The sequence below is a fragment of the Lissotriton vulgaris genome, chromosome 6 (assembly GCF_964263255.1).
Source record: "Lissotriton vulgaris chromosome 6, aLisVul1.2, whole genome shotgun sequence".
Taxonomy (NCBI): domain Eukaryota; kingdom Metazoa; phylum Chordata; class Amphibia; order Caudata; family Salamandridae; genus Lissotriton; species Lissotriton vulgaris.
The window spans coordinates 1,122,855,775-1,122,877,641 of NC_141694.1; the positions used below are offsets into that span (position 1 = coordinate 1,122,855,775).

At 42.5% G+C, this 21,867-nt stretch overlaps 1 protein-coding gene across 1 annotated transcript in view; it reads right to left on the minus strand.

Annotated features, from left to right (window-relative positions):
• TMEM87B (transmembrane protein 87B) overlaps window positions 1-21,867 on the minus strand; it is a 317,565-nt gene that overhangs the window by 23,598 nt on the left and 272,100 nt on the right. The window contains exons 16-18 of the mRNA XM_086927209.1: window positions 17,318-17,421; window positions 13,745-13,815; window positions 5,550-5,617 (exon numbers count right to left, since the gene is read on the minus strand). Coding sequence (XP_086783335.1) covers window positions 5,550-5,617; window positions 13,745-13,815; window positions 17,318-17,421 — 243 coding nt within the window. The remainder of the gene's footprint in view (window positions 1-5,549; window positions 5,618-13,744; window positions 13,816-17,317; window positions 17,422-21,867) is intronic.

Consider the following 21,867-nt stretch of genomic DNA (forward strand, 5'->3'; position numbering starts at 1 on the left):
GGAATCTGCATCGAATCAGGCTTTGAAATGCTAGTCAGCTTATCTGAGGGAAAGGGAAAGGATGATCTAAAGAAAAATCAGGAAAGGGATCAGTCCATAACAGACTCTGCAGAAATGGAGTTGATGAATGCAGACAAATGTTGTGGTGTCATCAAAAGATTTTGCATACCATATTTTAATATAACCTGAGATAATATCCCTTAGTGTGTCTAACATAGTGAATTTGCTTTGATTAAAACAAGCAGGCTCACAAATACTGAAGTATTCTGAAAAAGCCATCACTTAATCTTAATGTACTGTCCAGGTGCTGGAGTTTGAGTATGAGTGGGTGCATGCATTTAAGAGTGGTTACAGGCCATTTACAGCAATCAGTCATGATACAACGCAACTGAAACCAAACAGCTGTAGTCATTGAATACATCTTGACATCTCAGATAAAGGTATAACCCGCTTCCCTCATTCGATCGGGCAGCCTTTTATTCTTTAACATTAACGAGGACTATACCTTTATGTTGGATTACTTGGTGAATATTGCCTTTGCGTCTAGACAGGCTTTGAGGTACCTCAAGTCCTTTTTTAGGTCGAGCCTGGGCAGCATATGCGCTGCTATGCGAGGCATGCTGTATTGATGTATGGCATACAAGCTCCGCCCATTTCCCGCCATCTTTTCAATTGGCTCCTGTTACGTTCCTTGCAAAATTGTTGCTTTTAGTTTGTGAATAGGCTTAGTCCCTCCTTGGTACCGCCTCATCTGCATTTGTAAATTCCCATAGCGACTGGATTTTCAACATGTGTGGTTACACGGTCTGCTTTTTAAGTCAGGGAGCACTATTTTCATTAAGAAAAAATGTGGGATAATGGCGGCCGCTTCTTGCATTTGCAGTGTGGCCACACAGCACTTCAGGGACAATGGTGGCTACCTTTTGTATATGCAGTGCTCTATGCATGCTTTAACTTTAATAGTGGCTTCCCCCACACAGCACTCACGGGACAATGGCGGCCACTGCTTGATTTTTAAACTTCCAAGCTGAGAGGGGTGCCTGCTTCAGGGACGCCGTTGTTTCGGTTTCACTTTTCTTTTTTTTACTATAATGCTCAGCGAGAAACTCACTTCACCATTTCAGGGACACCGCACTTTCTATATCGGTACAAAAGGGGGTGGTGACGAACGGAGCATCTGAATCATTCAAACACTCACACCCAGTCAAAAGATCTGGGTTTAATCCATCACTGTTCTTTAGCCCACTCTGCCACCCCAGTTCAGACATGGCTATATGCAAATCAGTCTGACCCTGTGCCTCATGGGAAAAGTCCAGCCTGAACTGCCAAGCCATGTCTTCCCTGGACCGGAAACAAGCTTCCGAGGACCGGTTTCTGGCATTCCAGCCGTCTTCAGCCCGGCTTGCTTGAATCCAGTGGCAAAGTGAGCAAGGGACTCACGTCTGAGTATACCCTGCCACACTTATGGCGGCCAAAAGCGGTACAAAAGGGGGTGGTGATAGACGGAGCATCTGAATCAATCAAACACTCACACCCCGTCAAAAGATCTGGGTTTAATCCATCACCGTTCTTTAGCCCACTCTGCCACCCCAGATCAGACATGGCTATATGCAAATCAGTCTGACCCTGTGCCTCATGGGAACAGTTCAGCCCGAACTGCCAAGCCATGTCTTCCCTGGACCAGAAACAAGCTTCCGAGGACCGGTTTCTGGTATTCCAGCCGTCTTCAGATCTTTTGACTGGGTGTGAGTGTTTGATTGGTTCAATTGTACTACAAATTGTAACTCCTTTTCATATCGGTCAGACTATCATCCTTCCAGCATTTTTTGCTCTACTTCATCACTCTAAGTAGGAAGAGAATCTCCAGTTTTTAGATCCTTAAAGAACATTAAGTGTCTATACCTATAGGACCAAGGACCAGCGAGTGGATGGACAGCTCCTTGAAGGGTTTTCAGTAGCAAAGGGCAGGATAATGCAAAAATGGACCATCTCTCAGGGAATTGTTCTCTGCATAAAGGTCTGTCATGCACTCACGAAGCATCACCAAGCACACTTGCAGGCACATTCCTCTAGGGCCAAAGCTGCCACTGCATTAGCAAGTGGAGTCCCTGTCCTGGACATCTGTCAGGCAGCCACATGGACGTCAGTATACAATTTCACAAAACACTACTGCCTCGACAGTAAGGTCCTTCAAGAGTGGCATTTTGCCCTTTCGGTCGAGCAGAACTTTTTGGTTTGAGTCAACTCCAACTCACCTTTCTTGGAGGTACTGATATTTTATCTATTCACAAGGTGAGGAATCTATGTTTAGAAGTATAGGGGAGAGGATGTAGCCTTACGGCTAGAGGAATTCACCTCGAAGCTCTGGAACCGGGTTTGATTCTCTGCCAGGACGCTCAACGTCCTGAGATTCTGGGTAAATCACTTAATCTGCCTGCACCTAACAAAAATGAATATGTCCATCTGTAACGAAACTGGTGCTCATGTTAAGGGCTCCGATACCTGATATCTTCAGGTCGAGTTTGCCCTATGTAAACCAAAAAACAAAAACTTTAAAAAAATTGGTCTGAGGTGATGTGTTGCAATTGTGGATAAAAATGCTGTAACCTTCCCCCAACCGGTTGGGGGAGGTGTAGGTGGTGAGAGTTTTAGAGGCTGGGGGTTTTAGGAGTGGTTGCATGGCCTCTACCTTTATTTCTATAATTTGTTTTATAGAAAGATCCCCTGGTAAACTGACTAATAGGAGCTGTGTGCTGTTTATTGCCACTGCCGAAGTCAGAGGATGACCCTCCTCTGGTTGCACCCCAGTATTGACCCAAAAAAGGAACCACAGTGTTTTTATGTTAGTAGGGCACCCATTGCTTTAACAGTCTGTGTCCTTTTTTAACTTCCCTGGCATTTCATCCACCTGTGGCCCAAATAGAGTTTGCCCATCAAAAGGTAAATTGAGCTGGTGGTGTTATACATTCGGTTTGAAACCGGAGACTCAGCCATGCATGGTGTCAGATGAGGATACTGGTGGTAACTTTGCAGGCACTTGTGTCTGAAAGTCTAAGGAACATTGTATAGTGGCATTAGATATAGCCCTGCCGTAGTCTATCAATTATGCTGCACGTTGTTGATATTGATCAGGGAGGTGTTGCAGTAATTCTGGCATTTCATTCATGTGGCCCAATGGTATCGGGAGAGTAGCACCTCAGAATTTGCAATACGCATGTGTTTGGCTGCTTGTGCTGCAACATGTTTACCTGCACCTACTTTCTTTATCTGTAAGAGGCACATACCCGGTGCCTTGTAAAGTTGCTCTTTTCCTGGCTGCGTGTACCATCAATGATTCTGGTGTGACTTGGTCTTTAATGTATTCAGGGTCCAATGGGCATGCCTTCTATTTCTTTTCAATACAAGGGGTGACTACCCTAGATTGATCTGCCTGCTTACATCCGTCATGTGTGGAGGATAAATAATCTTATCAGTCCATAGTGAGACCTATGAATTTGCTAATTTATAGATTACAAGTGACAAGGTAACTTTGTGTGACAAATTACTCATTCACTACACTGATGACAGTTGCCAACAGGCACCATGTTATGAAGTAGTGTGCTAACTGTCCACAGATGCACTTTGTTATGGGTATGCAGCACTATCTGAATGCAATTACAATGCACAGAAATATTGATGCATTGTATTTAATATAAATAGTGAGTGAGGAAATAATTGTCAAGTTACCTTGAATTATTTTTCATAACACACCATGCACTGATGAGTAATGTAGTAGGGGATTTACATATTTCCATAATGGCCTCTGCCTATTATGTGTTGATTTGCTGTTGAAATTCTTTTCTTGACTATCTGTTTCCTCACAGTGTGATGCCTTCACATATACAAACGCACTCTGTTACTTCTTTTGGTGATAAGTTGCTTTTTGTCGTATTGTTGTCATAAACCTAAATGCATTCAATAATACTATTCTGTGTTTACACAAATTACAGAGTCTTGTGTCTCTCATTACAAACTACAGCCTAGTTTTATCTTCAGTTAGGAATCACGTATAAGAAACGAGTACTCAGGCTTGTGAGCCTGAAATGCTCTCTTAAATGCCTGATGTGAATATCTTATAATAACTCATTTCACATGATGGGAACCCTCCAACTTCATAATGAGATATTTTATATACCCTCTACTCTTGAGCCTCTACTATTCGATATCACCCTCAATCTTCCCGTGCTCCTGACAGAATTTAACTGCTTTTTGGAATGCCTTGCTCTGGTCCTTAAGAGAGTTCAGTGTAAAAGTCCTATTTCAATAATAACCCATACAAGGGCAAGAGTGATGCCACAGGTTTAAGACTTACATCTTCATCGTACCTCTTGTACAGTCGATATGTAAAATCATTCTGACACTTGAAAAGCATTCCACAAGTGCTCAATACTCAGCACCCATCACCTCCAACATGCCGGACTTTTCTAGTGAACTCTAAGAGGAATTTGGTGACTAAGAAAAGTGCAGATTGGTGGGCGACCCTCAGTGCTCAATTTGAGCTGGTAGTTTTCTGGTGCTCGACAAGGGCACTCAACTGTGAACACCAGCACTTGTCACAATCCACCACATGGAGGTGCTGTCTGTCTAATTTAGAATGAGCACAACAGTTGTTGAATAATTTAATATACATTAAAAATTATTACTACCTACCACAAAAGCCATTCGTAAAGCTTTGGGTGGCCTGGAATGGTCTGAATTGTCACACTTGCAGGAGTGTGATGATCAGTAGTTGGTTGTTATGGTCATTGGCAGCGCTGGCAGGGGCAATGGCTGGTGCAATGCAAGCTGCAATGGACTCCTGATGCAGGCCCTGGCACTTATTTTTTTTTAAACAATTAGTCAATGGAGACTCTTGTATGCCCATGAAAAGTAGCAAACGAGGCCAGGCTGAGGTTGATTAAACTAAAATACATGCACCAGGTATATTCCACTAGAATAGGACTGCTCAGTAGCAGCAAGTGAATGCAAATGAAATAGAAATAATAAAGGACAGTAGTCATTTATTTCAAACAGATTAAATTCAGATCATTTTTACCTTCAACCCTTTTTTGGATCTGCGATCGGACAATAGCCAACTCCTTTAGCAGAAATATGAATAAGTCAATTTCTCGCGATTGCACTTTTGGATTGAATGTAGCATTTGGACAGTATGCTACACCCACCAGTGGCGTACAGAAGCAAACAGATCTCATTTTTCATACAAGTTATGTGTATCAACTCTATATAAAAATGAAGTATTTATGTGCTCAGCATCATGCTGGAGAGAGGAGGTAGTCCTTACTTTTACTACGAGAGTTGAAGTCCACAAGGGGATAATACATTAAAAAACTGGTACATAAAGGAGGGTACACAGCTCTCAGATGTCAGAGAGATCTAAATACAAAAGTCTAACAACGAAAAAGGTTTGGGGTTTTGGCTTATGTGTCAAGCAATGTCTGTGCAGAGCACAAAAAAAGCATTGGCACACTAATAAGTCACCAGCTCAAAAATGCACAATGTGCAGTACTTACTGCATTGTTAGAGGAGTGTTTTGTGCCATTGGACTCTGCTTTTGATGATCTTAACTTTATTCCTTCAGCTGTAAAGAAAAAGCACATTTAGAAACGCAATAAGAACATTCTGCTCAACGAATAGTGCAATCAAAGATATTTGTAGTAAGCGTTATCAGACTTCATTGATTATTACATTTTGAAATTACAATACAACCTGAAACTACTTTGTTCCATTAAATGGCAATGAACAAATAGTACTGAATCTCAAGACAAACAATACAGCAAATTGATAATTTCCACCTGTGAAAGATAATAGTAACTATCCGCAGAATCATTCTTCTCCCTTATACTAGCGCAGCTTACTTTATAACAGGATGGCAACTCACATTTTCCAGCATGCACACTACCTGGTTAGGGTATTATTGCAAGGGTCTTACTACCATCTAGCTGTTCTAGTGATTTGTAGTACAGTAGGTGTCTAGGAAGTTTCTGAAGGATGTCGGAGAGTCTATCTAATGCAGAAAGAGCAAGTTTCAATAGATGAAATCTTGGTATTAAAACATTCTCCTACCTTTAGAGAGCAACTTGTCATTGAGATGAAAATGAACACTACTGAGGTTTATGGAGGCAGCATACACATGGATACCCTTACGTGGAGTAGGCAAAGACTGTATAAACATCTAAATACTAGGCAGCTTAGCTGCAAAAGGAGCCCCTCTTTAATAGGCAACAGTGTAGAGATTTCCTGAGTTTTATGATGTGATGCAGTTTTCTACTGTCGATGTTCAGGCAAGCTGCTTCCTGCCTGCAGCTGAGCTGCAAACAGAAGAACATGAAGTACCATCAAATCACCCACGGTTAACGGCATCCACTGTTAACCGCATCGCTGCGGCGGTACTTTTTACGCTACGCGGCTTTTTTCAAAAAGCTGCGTTAGATGACGAGCTCAGCTCGTCATCCGCACACGCCCCCGTGGCTGAGGACGAGCTGAGCTCGTCATCAGCATCGAAGGGGTTAACAGATTATCTTCTCAACCAACTGTTCTGCAAATCAAACAGGTTCCCATTCTTATATCTTAGCTGGTAAACAACTCACCCGCATATAGGGGTTCAGGTACTACATGTTATTAGTTGTCCACATCCTACTCAGAATATTCTACTCTCAAATTATCCACGGCTTGGTGACCCAATGACACTCCAATTCCTTGCTCAAGCCCAAAACCAATGTGATGTAAACTTGTTACACACAGTCTTTGAACTAACAATACCGCCTATTGTTAGTGGAATGCTTGCTACGGAATCATTGATCAAAATTAGCATATAAAGACCTGTCACTATTTTTTTAAGTTTATTATCATGTTTTTTTTTCCTATAGATTGCTGCTGCATTTTCCTTTGCAGTGAGCATATAAACAGGTAATATTACAGAGGAAAAGGTTAGAATTATCTTCAGCAGTCATTCAGGATGGATAAATTGCTGCTTCAGAGGTTGCCAGGCTCTCCTCACCACTAAAGTGCTCTGATCAAATGATGAGAAACGGCTTGACCAAATAATATGCAACATATCTCCTTCCATCTTGCCACAGAGCTAGCAGTGCGTAGATGGTGTGAGATTTCAGTACAATTTAAAGGGTGACCAACGACTGTCATGCAGACATACTTCTCTCAAGTTCCTCCTGTGGACCAGTAAGAACTCCGACCATACCTCTTTTTTGAAGTCTATTTGACAATTGGTTGACCAGATCCTGCGTAAGAGCCTTTTGGTTGTTTTAGAGGAAAGCTTGCCGAATATAAGAGAGTGTAAGTCATAAATTAGCTTTTTGTAGTAACCCCATTTTGTCAAGAAATCATGCTATGAGGAAGGTTCGGGTGGACCTAAATGGACATTGGCAAGAGTACTCCGAAGACAACTTCCAGAGACAACGTCTGTACTTCTGGAACTGGGTACATGGAAGGTGATATTCAACTTGTAAGTCATGAAAGTATTTCAAAGTGTGCCCCCCTGAAAGAGATGACCAATTTGCTGGAAACGCTTGGATGCCCATAGGTTCTAGAAAATGAGTGAATCGTCAATCTGAATAGCAGAGTTGTGCCAGAGTTGGGCCGAGGGATGTAAGAGTCCATCTTGTTGCAGTGTTAATAGGGTCAATTTCCAAACATGTATGTGGTGTTATAGCCCTGGATTGTTGAGGTCTTGAGATCCTCTGAGCTATTTATCAACTCTTGTGTGCCTACGGCCTCATTCTAGATCGTAATTCCTTTAACAGCGCAGTCCGGGGTTTATAGGTCCTTTTGAACATAGCAGGTAGTTTGCAACAACTGGTGAGCTGTATGGTAGCATTCAATATTAGGAAAGCGAATGCCGCCTAAATCAGAGTCAGCACACAGTTTAGATATAGCTAGTAGAGGTCTATCCAGGTCAAAGACATAGACTTTGATATCTTTATATATTTTTTGCAGGGTTATACGCAGAATCAATAGAGGTATCATGCCAAACACATAATCGAAGTGTGGAGCCACTGACATATTGATGGTTTGAAATTGGCTCCAGAAAAAAAGGTGTAGGTGCTTGCATTTTATAAATTCCCATGCATCTGATCGATCAGGGCTGCAAGGTTGCCAATCACAATACGCCGAGAATCCGAGCTAACCAGAATCCTCAGATGTTAAAGTTTGTGCAGCATCCATTTGAAGAGGACGCCAGATACAGAACCAGCAGTTATGACAGCAGTTATCAGCTTGGGGATGGATATACCTGGCTCTGACAGCATCACTAAGAGGTCATCTGCAATAAATCATGAACTTCATATTACCAGCTGGAGAGGCAATGGCTTTAATTCCCCGATGGCTCCAGATTTGTGTTGCTAGGGGCTCAAGTGCAACCTGAAAAAAAAGTGGGGACAAAGGGCAGACCTGTCTCATACCCCTGCCAATATTCAGATTGTCACAGAGGAAACCCTTGCAGACGATCAGTGCCAATGATGCCAAGTTTAAGGCTGTACCATGTTTAGAAATTTGGGTCCAAAACCCATTTTGGTCATGACTTAAACAGATATCAGATCAAAGGCTTTCTATACATTGAGGGGGGAAGGTTACCCGTTCATCATTTTCTTTACAGAACTGCCACAAGAGATGGAGCAGAGGTTGCAAATGATTTCTTGAAGATCTTCCAGGAACAGAGCTTACTTTATTTATGTGAATACGAAGGGGATTGCCCTACATATCTTAATGGCGAGCACCTTAGCCCAGATCTTAATGTCACTAATCAGCAGGGATATAGGTCTGTAACTTTAGAGTTGTAGTGAGTCTTTTACTGGTTTTGGATCAAGGATTGAAGTTCCTTGGTGAATTTGTCTGCAACCTCCCAACAGACCTTTGTTAAAAGAGGTACCGTTGTGTCAGCTGTACTTTTTTTAAAGTCCAACGGGAAGCCACCTTCTCCAGGGGCTTCCCCAATTGACATCTATTTAATGGCTTCCGGGACCTAATCATCTGTAATGTCTTCTTCCAGGTAATCTCTCACAGTCGTACTAAGATGTGGCAATAATACGTCAGACACAAAAGTTTCCTCGGCCTGAGTATGTTCTGGTTGCTCCGATGTATATAACGGAATGTAATAGACGGATCATTTCTTGGTAATATCTAGGGGGTGATACAGTAGCCGGCTGGTAAAGTCATGTAATGCTGGTGTGGCAGAAGCGCCTTAACTCTTCTTTCAGCTGTAGGGTAAGTAATCGGCCTGCCTTTTCACCCCCACCCCCCATAGTTGTGGCTCTTAATGCTTAATAGTGCTTTCTGCCAATGTAGAGTAAATAGTAACAAGATCATACTTTTTCTACTATTTCTTTGTGAGAAGACTACGTCGATCATCCAAGTCGGAGAGTCTATATGCATGCTGTAGGGCACCTATTCCCTGCTCCAATTTGTCTTTTGTATCGCGGAGAGGTTGACACTGTATTGCTGCATCTTCCATGATCAAGCCCCTAACATAAGCCTTTTCAGAGTCACAATGACTCTGTTGGGAGATTACAGATCCAACATTTAACTCCAAGAAGTCTTATACCTGTGAACAAAGTTTCTATTTGTCCTTAGGTTTTCTAAACTTCAATGTATACATGCGCTGGGTGAAGGAAGCAGGCTCTGTGTATACTATACCAAAATGAGTTATAGTGTATACAGAGTCCAGTATTTGTGGTAGTGTGGGCGAGCAGTAAGGCTTTATCAGAGAGTAGTGTTAAGCATTTGTTGTACACACTCAGGCAGCAAATGATGTCACACACTCAAAGACTGAACTCAGACCAATTTGTTTGTATCAGAAATATTATTCAGTTATATTTATTTTCTAGAACCAAGCAAGCCTGGAACAGGTAAGTGTAAATAGAACGTTTCAAGGCAGGTTGAACAATAAAAGCAAGCTGAATGAAAATGTCTTTGTTACAGGTTTGTTAATATTTTCAATACAGTGAAAATTACTGTTCGATTACTTTTCAGATTACTTCTGGATTCATTTTTTACTGAGAGTGATATGCCTAGTTATCACACTGGGACATCTCCTAGACAAAAGAAGTTCTCACATGTTTTGCAGTTTTTCAAGTTCTCATACAAAACCAACTCCACACAACAATTTTCAAGGAAAAACAATGTATTACTCTGGAGAACCTGTGGTTATCGGTTAACAGGTAAGTACTTGGTTGAGGGGGTTGATATTCTAGAGTTCGAACCAGGGTTCCCCCAGGGTCAAGAATGCACTCACAAAACACCCTCAGCGGTACTAAGGCGGACGGGTGCAGGGTGCTGAAGCCCACTGTTATCCAATGGGGGCTAGGGGGCCTCCGGTTGGTGGCTGCTCACAAGCAGGCTACAAGGTTGAGGAAACAAAGCTCCTGGTGATAGGCTCAGGGGAAAGAGGTATCCGAGTTAACACCCAAAGTACACCCGCAGCTGCGTGCAGGGTGCTATTTTGGCACTGGGTGCCCTGTTTTCAAGAGAGATTCTCTTGTTGCAACAAAGACTGCAGGCTTGGGGACGAAGATATTCTGGAGGTGACCATTGTTTTTTTTAGGTACGTTATGATGCCTAGGGATGCTGGGACACCTTCCGTTAGGCCACCAAAGGCCGTGGGACGTCAGGAGCAGGGGTGTCTTTAGGCATCTGGTTTTTCTTACCAGCTCAGTTCGCGGTTGGGGCGATCCCCCAGAAAGAGGCTGCAGGCTTCGCTTGGACGTTTGAGGCTGTTCAGAGATCACCAGATCTCAGGTCAGAATCGCCAGGGAGACCTCCTCGTGGTGTTGGGCTACTCGGACTGTAGGCGTCGAGTGCAGACTCATGCTTTTGGCTGGGGCCAGAGTCTGTTGGTGAGCAAATCCGGTTCTCACAAGAGACAAAGTTGTTGGTTTGGAAGGCAGGGCATGTCCTCCGGGTGCTCAAGGTTGCTGGCTGTAGAACACACCGGGATTTCGCTGGAACAGGTTTGAGGTGGGGACAGGCTAGTAGGGTTGGGGCCAAGTCAGTGGGCGTCCTCATCTTCTTAGTTTCAGCACTGATTCTTTAGCCCTTCGATTCTTGTCTGAGGAGGCAAGGTTCAGGGCTGCCCTTAAACACTAAATGTAGTAGGGACTTTATAAGTAATTAAAAGTGGAGACCAATGGGCCCCTTCCTTGGGGTGGGTACACCCCCCTATTATGCCACCCTACAGTGGGAGGGGACATATGCCTCTCTCTGGTTGGCTGCCCCCCACCCCCCCTGCAAGATGGCAGGGACTGAGAGTTGAGCTTAACCTCGCCTCCCCCACCTGAGGGATGGGGTTGGCAAAGGTGGGCATACCTCCCTTCTTCACTTGGTTTTCCTGCCGATACTCCAACCCACAGTGGGGGTCAGAACCAGTGAGGGCCAGCAAAAGCCTGGGGAAGCTCACAAAGGCAGCAAGCTTTTGAAGCTTCCCCTTAGTGGACCCTGCCCATCCTGGGGGAGGAGGCGTTGCACTTCATCCCAGGATGTGCATTGTTTCAGACCCCCGAGAGCAGCAGACTCTCAACCCAGGGGTCCAGAAACATGTCTGCTGGTGGCAGCTGGCAAGCTGCCACTCAGCCTGGACACTAGTGTTAGGTCGTTTTTCTGGGGGCGTCTCTAAGATGCCCTCTGAGTGCATTTTTCATAAATACCACACTGGCATCAGTGTGCGTTTAATGTGCTGAAGTGTTTGATACCAAACGTCCCAGTTTTCAGTAAAGCCATTATGGGGGTGTGGAGTTCGTGATGACTAACTCCCAGAACCAAATAATCTTAATGGCATTACTGCACCTATAATATCTAAGACTTAAAATTCCACTTGCCAAAGGAGGTGTGCGAAGTATAAGCACTCTCTGAGGGCCCGATTCACAGAACTAACTTAAGACAAAATCCTAAACTTACTACCATTTTGGTATTCACAGAAGTTAGTAGTCCTAGCTTTAGGACTCCTAAATGCCTTCTGTGAATACCCAAAGTCTTAAAATTAGGATTTTTCTCAACTTTACCACCACTAAACTGAGAAAAATCCTAATTTTAAGACTTTCAGTATTCACAGAAGGCATTTAGGAGTCCTAACTTTACTACTCCTAAACTGAGAAAAATCCTAACTTTAGGACTTTCGGTATTCACAGAATGCATTTAGGAGTCCTAAAGTTAGCACTCCTAACTTCTGTGAATACCGAAATGAGTAAGTGTCTTCTGTGAATACCAAAATGAGTAAGTGTCTTCTGTGAATACCAAAATGAGTAAGTGCCTTCTGTGAATACGAAAATGGTAGTAAGTTTAGGATTTTGTCTTAATGTAGAAAATTATCGAAAACATTGTTTTTTCATTTTTTAGTTGTCTAACAGTATTGCTGTATGTGGTGATTTTACTGCTTTAGAGCACCAAGAGAGCTTTGGGGTACATTACGCTTCACGAATATTAAAATAAATAAAAAGGTAGAGATTGTTGCATGCAATTTCCCAGATGACATTTGAGGTCTGCCTTCTTCACACAGGTGCTTGTGAGTGAAATATAGGTATAACCAAAATATTCTCAAAAGTTGCGTGGAAACTAACAGTGTGGCATATGGAGAGTGGTGCAATATAAGAAAAACACTGTTTTTATTCTGTCATCTCTTAGAATACGCAGAGGACCCCGAAGCACTTTACTTCCCTGGTCTAATGCATAGAAATCTGCCAAAAGTCTTGCAGCAATATCTTTTGTAAAACAAATACATGTTTGTGGAGTGTGTTGGCCCCGACATCTATTTACCCAGTTTGCCCAAGTGTGCAAGTTGCATGAGGGATCTGCCCCCAGATGTACACAATTTGTGCATCTTTCCAATATTTTAGCACATGAAATCTTATCCTCGCAGTCCTTTTCTTCTTTAGGAAAGAACCTTACACTGTAGCCAGAGGTAGCAAACCTGTCTACTATTGCATACCTCCCACTCTATATGTTTTCAGGTGGTGGCTGATACCAATTTTCGTCTCAGAGACCTCAAGAACATCTTTTTAATTTTTTTAAAGATATGTCTCCAAAGAGGACATTTCTGTTCTGCCATACTTGAGCTTCAACAGATCAGTGGGTGAGATGGACAACCTAGAGTCTTCAGGAATCCCGGACACGTCTAGATTTACATCAGGCAGAGAATTTCGCACTCTAAAACAATATCATTGACTGGAGGCTTATCTGGAAGAATTGTTTTTTCTCTGGCCCATCAGGTAACATAAGGCAGCCCAATGTATATAAATATACACGGGAAAATGGGTTTTGTGTTCATCACTGTATGTATATTAGTGTGCCAGCATGCATGCATATAAGAGTGCAAGCACATTTATCCTTATGTTTAGGTGCATCTGGCCATACTCATACGGAACTCGTGGTCCCCATCCCAGATTACTCAAAGAACGTGAAACCTCACAAACATGGGGTTTAAAATAAACAGTTACATATGGAAGAGTTAGACCATTAGAATGGAAAACACGCAATAGTGATAAGGTCTGTCGCAAGGTGCACACTAGCGAATTACACTGCAATGGCGTGCATGAACCATTTGAAATAACTGGACTGGAGCTGAAAGAGAACCTACAACAGTCTAAAATGGGATTCCTTTAAGTCAGCAAGTAAGCGTACAACATGCGTTAATAGTTCACTATAATACGGTGAAAAAGCCTAAGGAGTATTATTAATTCCTAAATTCATTCTTGAATACGATTACCTAAATTTTCAGAGACCGAGAATTCTTCCACTTCATCATCCGAATCATCAATCAAAGGGGTGAAGGCATACCTATGGAAAAATGGCAATATATAGACAGAAAAGTTAGGTATAAGTTTGCACAACTGAAAAAATGCCGATCACGCTCAACTGATCAAACACCTTGATTTATGTTACTGCAGCATTAAAGTGTCACCTACATGTTACAATGACCGCAGGACACACAAAGGACATGATAAATAACAAGTGAAATTAAGTCGAAATCTAAAAGTGGGGTATAACAGTGAACCTGGGTACTATGTCTACAGTTTTCTGTAATTCACTGTTTTTGAACTCTCTCTGGACTCCTGACAATGAGGCATTTATACTATAAAGCACAGCTTTCCATGTATCAATCCATCTCTGCTGCCTGCCGTTTCAAAAGAGCTTATCTGACAACTTCAGTTTTATTTATTTTCAAGTTTTTTGTGTGTGTGTGTGTTTTTTTTTTATATGCAACATTAAGTTTACACATCATGAAACGGTAAAATAACAGTTGTCAAATGGATGTTCATGCATGCTAGGATGTACTACAATGTACTACTAATGTATGCCTGGCATTTACTACAAAGGCTATTTCCCGGCCCCTCTTGGTATGCTGCTGTTAAGGTGGCAAAGGTGCTGGTCAAGTGGGTTAGCAAGTTAATGTAAACGCTCAAATAAATACAAATATGTGTTGTTTTGGAGCACTTACAGCGGATTGACTTACTGTTTTGAAGCGCTATACATAATAAACGATATTGTTAATGGATTAAATGGTACTCAATTTATTGGCCTCAACGGATGAATAGCCAGTCAGCACTGGCAGTGATTCAAAGCAGAGACCTGAAGATAACACACTATAGCAGCAGAAAATGTTACCCAATGAAAGGTCTTAAATGCTGTCTGTTTGTTAATGTTTTTTTCAGATGCATTATCGCCCTTAGCACAATACGGTCTAGAAAGCCTAAAAAAAAAAAATGACACCATGACGAAGAGCCTAGGGATGCTATTCTTTCCTGACAAAAACAGGTCCGACCAACTTGAAATTTTGCAAAGCTGACGGAGATATTAGGGCAAATCTGGTGAATGCCATTATTTACACTCCCAACTTATGCAAAAGCCATGTTCCAGAAAGTAAAAAGAACAAACAGTTGTGCAATACCTCAATCATTAGGAATTAAGCATAATTAATTTAAAAAGAAGAAAGATAATTTGACAGCTTTTGAAAAAGGACATATACGGGAGAAAGCAGTTTGTCTTCCATGTATAATGCAATCAATGATTAAGGGAATAGAGAATGTTGGAAGGGGACCAGAGCCACATGGAACTGAAGAAAAAAAAGAGTAGTGTAGGGAGAAAGAGAAAACCGACAACAAAGGAAAGAAGAGACTGGGAGGGTAAAGGGTAAAAGAGGAGGGGGCTAAAATAAATCACAAAACAGGATGCAGTAGATTGGAAGAATTAGAGATCGGCAAAACAGAATGATGGAATAAGGCAACATGACCGCACAAGGGAAGGATAAGAGAAGAGAGGAAGCGGATGGGGAGACACGGGTACAGAGAACCCCTTGTAGCTCCAGGCGAGCTATATTAGTGGGCCCAGTAAGCTCTGGCCCATGGTGGGTCGGCAGTTCACCATTACAACATTTTCACTTAACTGCACTTTACTAAAGACGTCTCGAAAAGATAGTGTAGTGATCTAGAAAAATGTTACAACAATCCTCAGAAGGCTTTGGGGTTGTTGGAACAGTAGGGGAACGGACATTACGCACGTAGATGTCCCTCAGAAAAAACATATCAACGAGATACTGATAAGATTCGGATAAGGTTAATCCATATTGAATATCACAACTTGAACCCGAACAGTTATGCCTTGGAAAGGGAGGATAGATGCCCAAATGGCAATCTGGTAGAAGTCAGCAGGACTACCTGCGGAGCCCAATAAAATACATTCTGCCACAAGTTGTGCGCACCGTACGCTCATATAACCTGGTTAGATAATGATTTAATTAACCAAACCTTTCAGAAATTAACCCCTTCCATGCTCATGACGAGCTCAGCTCGTCATAAGGCACAGTTGAGCTGTGCTGATGACGAGCTGAGCTCGTCATGACACCAGCAAATGGCAATTTCCAGCACAGGGGAAAAATAACCACAGCAGCATTGTGGTTAAACCAGCTACCAAGTGACTAGTAGAAATAAGACACAACCAAGCTAAATAAAAAAATCTGAAATGGCAAACAAGTTTCAGCTTTGCAATAAAATCTGTCCATACTCATACCTAAAATGATCTCTTTAGGTCTAGTATTAGCAATGTCAACTAAAATTCTATACATAATATAGTCATATGAACTTTCAGCAGCATTCTACATTCATTGGACTTTTTTTGCATCATTCACATTTTTACCCAGAAAATGCAGCAGAGTGTTGGGCAATTATCTGATAGAGATTTCTAGCCAGATTCCGTACCTTAGAATATCTACAGGCGTCAGACAGGATCCGGAAGATTTACGTGCAATACCCCTATGTGCCTGTAGGTGGAATGGGGGCCCAGCACAGGAGAAAAATATCCATCGCAAGGATGAGGTTAAAATAACAGTGGACCCCTACGCTGCAAGAGATCTCTCTAAGCAGGAGATGAAAAACTAATTAATGTTGTATAGAGCCCAAAAGCGTTTAGTTACTAATGGCCACCTGACTACACTTAACCTCTATAACAAATACATTGATTATGAAGGTTTTCAACTATACTTGAGCCAGGTAACCAGCCCAGCCTACAGGTTTGTTCTTCCGAGACTTAGATTTGGACTGGCTCATCATTTGGTGGCTTTTCCCCATCTTAAGAAGCACCCTGTTGGTCCTTATCCATGTGATGGTCTTTCAAAGAAAGCACATTGCACTTTATGTTAATCTGTACCCTTTTCATGAATTTTAGGGTGGCCTACCTGAAACCAATGTTTATAAAATATGGTATCTATAATGTTGATGAGGCTATGAAGCTGATTTATAATGTGAATTCTCCTGATAAATGTTTTTAACTGCTACTTTTCTATGTAAATCTATTCATTTCAGGAAAAGTATGATATTTTAAATTCTGTATCTCGTTTTTACCTGTATACCGCCACCTAATTATATGTTTTTGCCTGTATGCTTTTATTGTCATTTGTATAATATGAATGGAATAAAGCTTCATGAAATGCATTAATTATCAAACAAACCAGTTTTCAAACAGATGCGGACTAAAGTTAGAATTGACAACGTTCAGGAGAACATATCTCAGGCTGTTAATGGTAACCCAAAGATACAGAAGAGTAATGGAGGATTGTGAGATTCAACTTGGGCAACAAAAATCGTCCATGTTTCTATTTTTTTTAGGTTACTAAATACAGTTCTGAAGGCAGTCACTTAAGCATGGGAGACTGCACAGAACACACAGTTATTACACATTAGTGCTGCGAGGGCCACATCAATATTCAGCTGACCTATTTTATAATTGATAAACATAAATCAATGAACACAACAGTTCTTCAACCACGCAGCTGTATGCAATTTACCTTTGATTATTTGCAGATGGTCTCCACAGAATCATGATAACAAGTAGAATAGTAGAGAATAGAAACCTCCAGAAAGCATCATCCACCCACAACTCCATCCAATCCTTAAAAAGGGAACAAAAACAAAAATATGCTACAGCTGTGAGAAGAATATGCAAGTTAAGTACTGCATTGCTGGTAATTTCCAGAGATTCACATGTTTTGTTCAGTCTCAGCATTGAGCTAGTAATTCTCTAGAGTTGCCTTTATATAGAGCTGCATTTCTGTAAAGATAATCCAGGATCTTGGCCTTTTTGTTTGGAAACAGTATGTTACACTCAACATCCTTGGAGTGGTATTTTGCTCAACATTTTCCTTCGCTGTCTTACTTTGCTGAACTCGTTTTTGTGAGCAATATAACTCTGCACTTTTGCCCTGCTAACCAGGGATAAAGTGCTAGCGCTCTCTCCTCAAAACATGTTAAATTGGCTTATGCCTAACTTGGCACACTTAATTTACTTACATGTCCCTAGTAAATGGTACTACCTGTAGGTAGGGCCTGTAAATTAAGTGCTACTATGGGCTGCAGCATCCATTGTGCCACCCACTAAATTAGTCTTTTAAAACTGGTTTCAGACCTCTCACTGCAGTCTGTAGAGTAAACTGTCTGGCAAAGTAAAACTTTTGTCAGGCCTGAACTTTTTTAATTCTTACAGGTTATTCCTAAGGTGGTCCATAAAGGCTCACATGGCACGGTTCCTGTTATTTAAAAAGCAGAACGTCTGGGTTTAAGTTTTACTGCTAAAGTTGTTTTTCACTATTGCAATGCCTACCTCTCCTATAAAGTACCACTAGATTAACTTATGACATAAAATAAGTGCTAACTTCAGCTTTATTTTCTTGTGATTCACTTTAATGGCTGCTATAATGCAACCGAATAAAGTTTTTGAATTGAATTGACAATTATGCATCCAGAAAATCCAAATTTTGTGGCATAAATCTGTCTGGGAAAAGATTGTACCTCTTAATATGTGCTTGTTCAACAACTAAAGAAAGAAATAAGCAAATAAAAAATGACCATTTAATATTTTATAAGGGCCTTCTACTGCGAGCAAACAAGTTACTGCAATTTAGTAACTTTTGATCTTAGAGGTAGAAACAATATTTTTCAAATCTGCTGCAGATGATGGATTATGTGGCAATTGTAATAAATCCAGAATTATGATAAAAGCTGCAACCGCTGAATTGCATGATTCCAGTGGCCACGATTTACTACTCTGAAAATGCCACTTTTAGAAAGGAGGCCTTCTGCTGCCCAAACCGACTGAGCCTGTGTGTCAGTGCTACGGGCCACATGACTGTGAATGGCTCTGCTGTTGTGAGTTGTATATTACTTCAAGACAATGAGCTAAAGGAAGCCTAGTTGAATGGAAAGAGGGTTTTCCTGACCGGATGGCTTTGTAGGAGGTGTACCATTCCCTGATTACACTTCAGGGGCACTGCCTGCAGCACACACAAAGGAACTTGATACCAGGCCTGCCATTGTCTCCGTCACCCGCAGCAGTTTGGAATCAGGTCCTGGAGAAGAACGAATAGTTTCTTACCTGTCGGTGTAGTTTTGCAGTTTGAAGATCTTTCTGGATTCACTATGCTGTGCATTATTCCGCGGTCTAGTGGTTGGGTCCGGAATTCTAGTCTTTTCTTATTTTTTTTTTTTTTTTGTAGCCCAGGTGGGCGTCGACGTCCCACCTTTTGGTGTCCTTCCTGTGAAGTCGGCACGCTTGAGCGTCATCTTCGGATTCTTTTTTTTTTCCTCTTGTTTGTGTTCTGTTTCCGAATCCATGGCAATGTTCAAGTAAGTTATTTACCCGCTTTGACTTTTAAGTAGTCTGTTTGAGCATTGTCCCTTGTTTATACCACCGCTTTCTCCAGCCTCATCTTTCTGGTGGAGGTGGGTGGGTTCGCTAGTGAATCCAGAAAGATCTTTAAGCTGCAAAACTACACCGACAGGTAAGAAACTATTCGTTTTGCAGCGTGAATCTTTCTGGATTCACTATGCTGTGCATAGACTTTGTAGCGGTTTGTTACTTTTGTGGCGGCTGGGTTGAAGATGAGCGTTGGCTGTTGAATATATGTTGAAGCACTTTCTGTCCTACTTGTGCTTCCTTGTTCATCTGTATATCCACACAGTAGTGCTTTGTGAAGGTGTGCACTGAATCCCATGTTGCCGCCAGGCATATGTCTTGAATGGGTGTGTTAGCCAGGAAGGCTATCGTAGCTCCCTTTTTCCTGGTGGAGTGGGCTTGTGGCCCCTCTGCTAGTTCATGTCCTGCCTGCTTGTGGCAGAATTGTATGGTTTGCGCGATCCATCATGCAATGGTTCCCTTAGTTACTGGTTTTCCCATGAAACTGTTTGCGAAGTTCACAAAGAACGGTTTTGTTTTCCTGTGTTCCTTAGTTCTTTCTATGCAGTGCATGACTGCCCTTCTGGCGTCCAGAGTGTGCAGTGCCCTTTCTGCGCTTGTTGCTGGTTTCTGGAAGAAACTTGGAATTTGTATCGTCTGGTTGATGTGGAACCCTGACACCACCTTTGGCATAAAGTGTGGGTCCGTTCTCATCACCACCCTATCATTGTGAATTTTAATGTAGGGTTCTTGTAGCGTTAGGGCTTGTAGTTAGCTCACCCTGCGCAGCGAGGTGATTGCCACTAAGAATGCTGATTTCATAGTTAGCATTTGTAGGGGGGCCTTATGAATTGGTTCAAAAGGCGCTTTCATGAGTTACGTTAGGACTAAATTAAGGTTCCATGCTGGTGGTGGCAACCTCTTTGGCGTTGCGATCCTATTTGCCCCTTCCAGGAATCTCTTTACTATCAGTGATGTAAAGAATCTCTTGCCTGTTTCTCCTCTTGTGTAAACGACTATCGCTGCCAAGTGTACTCTTAGCAAGGATGAGCTCAATTTTGCTTCGAGCAGGTGAGTGAGGTATTTAAGCACTGTTGATTCCTTTGTCATCTTTTTGTGTAGCTTTTTCTTTCTGCACCATAGTGTGAACCTCTTCCATTTTGCCACAAGCACCTTCGTGTGCTGGGCCTTCTTGCCTCTCGTAGTACCCTTAGGGTGCTCTCCTGTAGTTTTAGATGTGCGAATTCTATGTCTTCAGGAGCCATGCTGCTAGGCTGAGGCTCTCTGGTTCTGGGTGCAGCACCTCTCCGTTTTGCATGGAGAGTATATCTTTTCTTTTCCCGAATTTGTGGGGTGTACTCTGTCTCATCTCCATGATCTGCGAGTACCATGTCTGCCTGGCCCATTGGGGTGCGACCAGTATCAGGGTCATGCTGAGCACTTTGTGTATCAGAGGAATCGGCGGAAAAGCGTAAGCAAATGTCTTCGACCAGCTTATCCAGAGGGCATTCCCCAGGGACCCTTCCCCTAGTTGCCTGGATGCGAAGTTTTGGCATTTTGCATTCTGGCGTGTTGCAAACAGGTCTATTGACGGTGTTCCCCACCTGCCGAACAGCTTCCTTGTTTCCTGCGCATTGAGCTCCCATTCGTGGGATGCCGATGTTTGTCTGCTGAGCCAGTCCGCTTCCACATTGTCCTTCCCTGGTAGGTGTATGGCTAGCAGGTCTATTTTGAGTGGGATGGCCCATCTCCATATTTCTTGTGCTAGTTTCGATAGAGGGGCTGATTGTGTTCCCCAATTGTTTGTTGTATGTTTTGATCAACACTCTTGTGATACAGCTTTGTCTGGAAGGCCTTTATTGCGCGGAAAACGGTCTTCAGTTCCAGGTAGTTGATGTGTTTGACCGCATCCGCTGGTGTCCACAGACCCCTCACTCTGAGTTTTGCCATGTGTGCTCCCCATCCCTTCTGGGATGTGTCTGTGGTGATTGTCACCGTTGGGGTCGGTGGTGTTAGATGCCTCCCTTCTGTTATGTTCCCCTCTTTCCACCATGATATCTCTTCTTGCACTGAGTGCGTTACAACCACTAGATCTTCCCAACGACCTGTAGCTTGTGACCATTGGTCCTGTAGACATTCCTGGAATGGTCTGATGTGGAGCCGTACGTTTGGCACTAGATGTGTGCATGAGGCTATCATACCCATTATTTTGCTCGCCGTCCTCACTGTCAGAGCTCGCCCCTTCTGGTAGAGGCACGTCTTCTTCAGCAGTGCCAGTGTTCTCTTTTTGCTGGGGAACACCTTGTTCTGTAAGGTGTTGATCTGTGCTCCCAGGAAGATTTTTACTTGCTCTGGTTTCACTGAAGATTTCCCCCAGTGGATGGAGAATCCAAGGGCCATTAGTGTGCATGTCACTCGCTGTGCGTGCTTACCTTTATTAGTCAATCGTTCAGGTAAGGGTAAACGTGGATCCCTTCCCTTCTTAGGTGCGCTGCCACTGCTGCTAGGCACTTTGTGAAAACCCTTGGGGCGGATTTTAGTCTGAAGGCTAGGGTCGTGAACTGGTAGTGATCTTTGTTGATGGTAAATCTCAGCAGATGTTTGTGGCCCCTGTTCATTGGGATGTGGAGGTAGGCATCTTTGAGGTCTATGGTAACCATGAAGTCT